At 47.1% G+C, this 6,954-nt stretch overlaps 1 protein-coding gene across 1 annotated transcript in view; it reads left to right on the top strand.

Annotated features, from left to right (window-relative positions):
* Window positions 1-6,954, top strand: part of SCRIB (scribbled planar cell polarity protein) — an 88,855-nt gene that overhangs the window by 49,085 nt on the left and 32,816 nt on the right. Inside the window, exons 25-29 of the mRNA XM_010137939.1 lie at window positions 515-691; window positions 1,117-1,233; window positions 2,626-2,814; window positions 3,495-3,614; window positions 3,852-3,908. Of these exons, the coding sequence (XP_010136241.1) occupies window positions 515-691; window positions 1,117-1,233; window positions 2,626-2,814; window positions 3,495-3,614; window positions 3,852-3,908 (660 nt within the window). The remainder of the gene's footprint in view (window positions 1-514; window positions 692-1,116; window positions 1,234-2,625; window positions 2,815-3,494; window positions 3,615-3,851; window positions 3,909-6,954) is intronic.

The raw sequence follows: 6,954 nt of genomic DNA, 5'->3' as shown, positions 1-6,954 counted from the left end.
CTCTTTCCCAACAAACCCTGCACATGCTGGCTCATCTTACTCTTTCTTTGTTGGCTCTGTTGTTTTACCAGGAATACAAGTTAGGTTTCTCCCTTAGGAACTCTAGCTCTCAAGATCGGCTCTAGAGCACTCCCTGAGGGCTGGAGTTCAACTGACACTGTCAGTCCCAGTGCAGTCGCCATTTGCAGTGGTAGATAATGCTCTTTCTATCTTGAGTTCCTTCGGAGGTCTGGTGAGGAAGCTGTCTTCTGGTTACAGCCACAGGCAGGGTCATGGATAAGCTGTCACAGGACTGGTTCAGGTGAAAATGAGAATATGAGAACATACTGAGTGACACTTCCAAGCAATCCTACTTCGTTCTTTGCCAGTGTTCACAGATTTGTTACCTCCTGGGGAACTTTGGTTGCAGAGAGAGAAGTTAAAACAGGCCTTGGAGGATGTTGGAGGACACAGTGAGCATCTCTCCAAGGAGAGGTGGAATCTCCTCTAGCTGTGTGTTAACAATTTGTTGTAGGTCATTCCCCGTGGACTGGCATCTCGCAGCGGGCTCCGTGTAGGCGACAGGATCTTGGAGGTCAATAGTATTGACCTGCGCCATGCTACCCACCAGGAAGCAGTGAACGCCTTGCTCTCCAACAGCCAGGAGCTAACCATGTTAGTAAGGCGAGATCCACCACCACCTGGTATGCAGGTAGGTTCTGAGTGAGACAACCGGGGGAATCATGCTCTCTTTCACACAAGGATCACTTTTGAAGGCAATTTCTTCTCTAGCTGCAAGTCTGGCACTAGGATACAACCAAACTTCTGGTTGCAATTTCCTTCTTTTTTGGTAGAGTCCAGTCTCTTGTAAGTCTCTATCCAGTTGAGGACTGTGGCGGCTCTCTGGCCGTGCACCTCGTGATTCTGTGATCAGAGGATGATCAGATCTCATGAAGAGCAGAGCTGAACGGGAGACAGAAGTACAGCCAAAGCAATGAAGTATGGCAGATGAGTGAAAGGTCTAATTCAGGTCCTTGTCAGGGTATTTAGAGTACGGCCAGCTGCAAGGAGTGTGTCCTCAACAATTCCAGTCTGAACTTGACCCAGAAAACAAGGAGACCTTTTCTGTGTTTACAGGAAATATGCATTGAAAAGGCTCCAGGTGAAAAGCTGGGCATCAGCATCCGGGGTGGAGCAAAAGGTCATGCTGGAAATCCGTTCGATCCCACCGATGAAGGCATCTTCATTTCTAAGGTACCAGTGCCCTAGCTCTGTAACTTGGTTGCATGCAAGGACTGTGAGGGCAAGGGGGATCGCTAGGGCCTTTGTTTGATGTGCACTCTCTGCTTTTCACTGGGTAAATCACTTCTCCTGGACTACTCACCATCCACTGAAGGAGACATGTCTATGTCCTTCCGTATTTTCTCCTCTGCAACAGCTACAAAATTTCTTCTTCATTTGCTGTTTGCTCTCATTTTGCCTTGCGCCTCTTCTCTTGCTTTTTTTCTATGACATGACCCATACATCTTACCTTTTCCCCTCCGTTCCTGTTGCTCCCCCAAGAGTTTGTGGCCTTCCTGCCAATGCTCTTTCCTCTTTTCATTGAAAGCATTATGAACTGCTCGCCTTTCCTCCTGTGCTGTGCACTGTGTGTCATTTTGGTCCCTCTCCTTTGTGACTGACTGCTTGTGTGCATACTTACATGGTGTCACTTTTCCTCAAGAAGAAACTCCTATTTTCTTCTCAGCAATACCCTGTGTATAAGCCTATGCTCCTCCTGACCCTTACCAGAAAGTATTGCCTCTTCTTCCTTGTTAGCAATGGAGCATCACCATCAGTGGTGTTACTTTTAGTCTTACTGACCAAAGGAGGGGGGCTCATTTTTGATATTTTCTTTTCCATCCTCTGTACCCATGGCAAGTCCTGCAGTCACTTGTCCCTGTTCCAAAGCGGAATAAAAAGACTAAAACTCCTTGACTTTCCTGCCCTTCTGGTGGCAAAGCAGATACCTCCATTGTCTCCTCGCACTCTTTAAGACCGACTCTGGCTTTCATGTCCCTTATTGCTGCGCTGTGTGTGGTGGCTTCCTCTGGTGCCAGCCTGTGCACCTGAGGCAAGTGTGAGGTCTTGTGGGGAAAAAAACAGGAGTGATGTGTGATATCTCTGAATGGAAAATGACAAACACAAAGGATCTGTGAGGCCTGGCACTACCACTTATCTTTATCTACCCTTTATCCACAAAAATTATCCCTGTGCTTGCATTTTCTGTCTCTCTCCCAACAAAAAGTTATCACACTTTCCTTCCTGTGAAGACAAGTTGTAGATGCAAGAGGTTTCTTTCTCTCCTGTTTCATTGACAAAACAAAAGCAGGTACTTTCCTTGGGACAAGGCATTTCAAATACAGATGCTTTTTCTTTCCCAAAAGACTTCCTCCACCCCTGTTTCCTCTACCAGACTGTATACCTTCTCCCTTTTCTACCCACTCTGTAAGTACTTGCAGACGCTTTCCCCGACGTGCAGCTGCGGCCTTTCCTCCCCGGTGCCATTGTATGCTGTCCTCTCTCTTTCTCCTTCCTGATGGTCCCTGTGCTCTCTGACCTTCTCTTACCTCCTTAGGTGACATCTTGACTCCCCCTTTGTTACAGGTGAGCTCCTCTGGGGCTGCGGCCCGGGATGGCCGTCTGAAGGTGGGAATGCGGATCCTGGAGGTGAACCACCAGAGTTTGCTGGGAATGACGCACACAGAAGCGGTGCAGATCCTCCGCAGTGTGGGTGACGCGCTCCTCGTGCTCGTGTGCGACGGCTTTGATCCCAAGGCTGCAGCTGCCATTGAGGTGAGAACTGAAGTGCGGGCTGCCCTCGTAGCAGGAACACAAGGGTTCCACTTCTTTCTTCGTAGAAGATTGCTGGATTCTTCCAACTTTTGCTGTAGATTTTTTTTTTTTTGAGGTCCTGGATTTCAAAGCCTGGGCTCCTGCTGTACAAACTGGAGGTGGTTGCCAGTTCATAAGAGCAACAGTCTCTACAGACTGTCTTCTGCTTCTCACAGAAGTGTTTCACAACATCACTGCACTGCTTAGCAATGTAGTTTTCAAGCTAATTTTCTCTAGGCTGTTTATGCCTATTTTTTATTGTGGCAATGTTAGATTTAAAGTAAGTTGTCTGTTTTTTGGTGTTTGCCTTTCCCCACAGGGAATCTCTTACCCATAGCAATCCTGTGCCTCTCAGCTTTCTTTTATCAGAGCTTAGTAAGCTGCTGTATTCTGCACTAGAATACGTACCCAATCCCTGGTCACTTCATACCCTTTTGTACCTGTTTCAATGTAAATTCATCTTTCTTAGACCTCAAGTTCCTTGAGTAATTGGCAGCTGAAATAAGGTTTCAGGTTGTGAAGGAGTTCTGGCTTGCCTAAGATTGTCTTGGAACTCTGTATCTCGGAGCCCAGGGTGTGGAATTGTTTGTATGGCACGCTGTGGGCTTCCACCATGTTTTTATTGCCCTTTTGCTTTGTAGATGTCCCCAGGAATTATTGCAAACCCTTTTGCTGCTGGCATTGGGCGGAAGAATAGCCTGGAAAGTATCTCTTCTATTGATCGGGATTTAAGCCCTGAAGAACTGGAGATCCTACAGAAGGTGGGTATTGTGGCTACAACTGGAGACTGGTATGGAGTGGAGACATCCAATGTTTGCCTTGGTGCAGGGAAACTGCAGCAGAATGGGTAGTGGACTTCCCGATTATGGGATCAGCTGATCCCAACACTTTCATTAGGGATGTGCTAGGATGGGACTCTGAAATCTTCATGAGGTTACAGGTGCTCCAGGTGAGCAGAGAGCACTGGGTGAAGTGGCTCTAACTTTGGTCTCTCCTAGGAGATGGAAATGGTGAGAGAAGCAACTCAGTGGGAGAGAGAAGAAATGGAGAAAGTGGTGAGAGATTTTTCATGTAGCAGAATCTGTTCTTGACAGCAGTTCTGCCAAGTCCGTGAGCCCTCAGGGAAGCGCCACCAAAGATCTCTGTCCAGCTGCTAATGCTGGGGGCTTAGGGCCTGCTCTCTTGGTAGTGCACAGCTCAGCGACTAGCTGCTTTTTGGCTTTGCCCTGCCTTCTCCTTTACCTCTTTGTGGTGCTCTCCTGTTATTTACAGAGTTTCTGGCCAAGCTGTGGCTTGGAGAGCAATGGCTGATTAGCTTGGAAGTCCCACATTTCATCAGTTCTCTCTCTACTGCACTCCATGACCTGGCAGAGCTTTTATGAGCAAAGATGAGAACACACAGCTGCCCAGAGTTGAAGAAGTGGCACTCTCAGTTAATCAGTCACAAGTTCATGCTCCTCAGTTCACAGCATCGTATTTCTGATTCGTTGTAGGAGCTTTGTGTTCCTGCCCACTCCTTCAGCCTTTCATAGCGATAGATTAGCAGAGCCAAGTCCCTCAGGCACTTGGGTTTTCTAGTTATCCCTCCTCAAAATGTAATTTATTCAGGCAGGTTCTTTTGGAAAAGGAGGGGAAATGGAATGCTTCGGTATTGCCCGTTAGGAATCTGCTCTTCTGGCAGATAAGTGTGTGTACATTTTGCAGGTGTTTCTCCAGGTTTCCAGTTGAATCTACTTCTGTAGGTTCTCTCGGCAGCTGTAATGACTCAGCTCTCTTTACATTTGCTACCCCATGGTTGGCAGTTCTGGATGGAGGTGATCTGTATCATTTACTTAACACTTGAGATTTTACTTGTTTTGGAAAAAACTATTAGTGGTACTCTTCCAAAATTCATGCTGAGATTACTTAAAAGTATCCCAGAGACTTGTAAAGAAAAAAACAGAAGAACCTTTATGATTGGTGACATAGCCTTGGCGATACCTCATTTTAAAAAGTGCTGGTATATTGTGATACCTTTTTATGGAAAACTTGAAATTCTGTTGAAGTGGTTAATTTCAAACACAAAACCTTAGCAATAACTAGTCATTTGGCCATCAGCAAAATTTCCAAACAATGTGGTTCATCTTTCTTGGATGTTCTACTTTTGATAGATTGTAAAGCAGTATATGGAGGTCGCAGTGATGTGTTTCAGGACTTCTAAGGTCTGTACTCCCCTGTACTGCCTTTTCTCTTGCTGTAGCCTGGCTTAGTGTAATTACAGTATTGTCTATCCCAGCCTTCGAAGAGCCGAGAGGCGTGCCTGCAGCTGGGTGACCGGCAGAGACCAGACTCCCTCCAGAACTGCCAGGGCCTTTAAAAGATTTCATAGTTTTGATACTCCTTCCATTAGGGTACTAGGAGGAGGTAGCAGTGGATGCACCAGACTCCCCTGACATCTCAGGATCTGTGGCCTGAGTCCCAAGAGCAAAGACAGTTTTTCCGCTGTTGCCTTTTAGTGTGATCTTGAAACGGGCATTCTGTCTCTAGTACTGGTTTTGATGGTTCCGTTTTCACCAGCGGTGAAGCCCATGCTGTATGGTGGCTGTGTAGTGCTCTGGGAGGTTCCCACCTCAATGCCAGATCCTCAGTCATACTATTCAGGTCCTCATTTTTGGACCTTTCCTCTAACACCGCAGTGTTTCACACTCAGTTTTGCACAAGAGGGACAGTGATCAAATGTGTCGCCTTACAGACAGGTGGTGAGTGGAAGAAATGGGAAGAATTTTGGCTTTGCTGTACTCACTGATTCCTGCAGAGGTTTTCAGACACCACTTGCACTCACTGCATACAGCCTTCAAGTTCAGTTCTTTGATAATTCAGTTTTTAATAGCAATACTAGTAACTCCAGATCTCTATGGACAGAATCATGCCACATTTCTCTCTTCCAGCTCTAGTTACAGTTATTTTTCTAGTCAACCCAGAGCTTCCCCTGGCACCCCAGATGTTGTCAGAGATGATCTTTGGACATTCCACAGCTCCATCTGGGCTGGCCAGTGCTCGTCTCTCTTCAGCTTAAGACCTCAGAGGAGGATCACAGACAAGATTACCATCAGCTCAAACAGTCACCTTACAGATAACACTTGTCCAGAACAAACATAACCTGATTCAGAATAGATGTTAGCTTAAATATCCCTAAATATCCCTTTGGGTCTTGTGATCCTCCAGAGCATTAGCATCTTCTCATGTTGCTCATTGTTGTCTGGAGGTCGGGGGTGTGAAGAGGGACACTGATGATTTGCTAGTGGTAATGCACAAAGGTTTCTGAAGAGGAGGGTCTGAGTCCTTGCCAGAATTTTCAGTGGTTTTGTGTGTTTCTCAGATGCTTCCACCTGCCACCCTCCCAGCCTCAGCGCTCCTGGACCCTCTGGTTGCTGCTGTATGGGAGGAGCAGTCAGGAGGGTCACAATATGCGGTGGAACGGAGGAATGATGCTGCTTTTGTCCACAGCCCTTGCGCTGCAGCCGGGCAAAAAGCCGCAAAAGTGTAAATGCGCAGAAATAATTCTTGAAGACAAGTAATGTTTCATGACCTTCCTCTTGCAGCTTGGGAGCAAGACCGTAGCTGGGGCTTGTGAGATTAGTCCCTGGTCACTCTGATAGTGTTCCTGCGCTGTGCTGAGTGACCGAGAGCTGACCAGCTGATCTGAGCCTTGCGTTACGCTTGTACAGTTTCAGTCTCTATATATAGTCCTTTGGCTGTGATGCTGTTCACAAGCGGGTGATTTTTTTAGGTCTCTTTCATTAGTGACACCTTGGCCTGTGCTCTGTAGATGTGTTTTTCCATTCCCTTCCAGCCTCTCCAGTCCATGCTCTGTCCACATTCCACATCAATATGTCCACATATTCTTCCAGCAATAAGAAATCTTCTCCTTTCCCTCGGTGATGGCGTAGCTTGTGCTTGTGGGGAGGGGCACAGTTTTAGCAGCCTTCGCTATTCCTCAGGATTGACCCTGCTGAGGATCTCAGAGACATCTGCTCTCTTCCCCTCATCTGGTGACACCCTGGCTGGTGTGGTACGGGCCCTCTTTCACTGGGCCCGAGCTACGTGCTGGGTTTCTGCACT

This window comes from Buceros rhinoceros, unplaced genomic scaffold (assembly GCF_000710305.1).
Source record: "Buceros rhinoceros silvestris isolate BGI_N320 unplaced genomic scaffold, ASM71030v1 scaffold5246, whole genome shotgun sequence".
Lineage (NCBI taxonomy): Eukaryota > Metazoa > Chordata > Aves > Bucerotiformes > Bucerotidae > Buceros > Buceros rhinoceros.
Note: the sequence above shows the minus strand (reverse complement) of the source record. Positions and strands in the feature narration are given on the sequence as shown.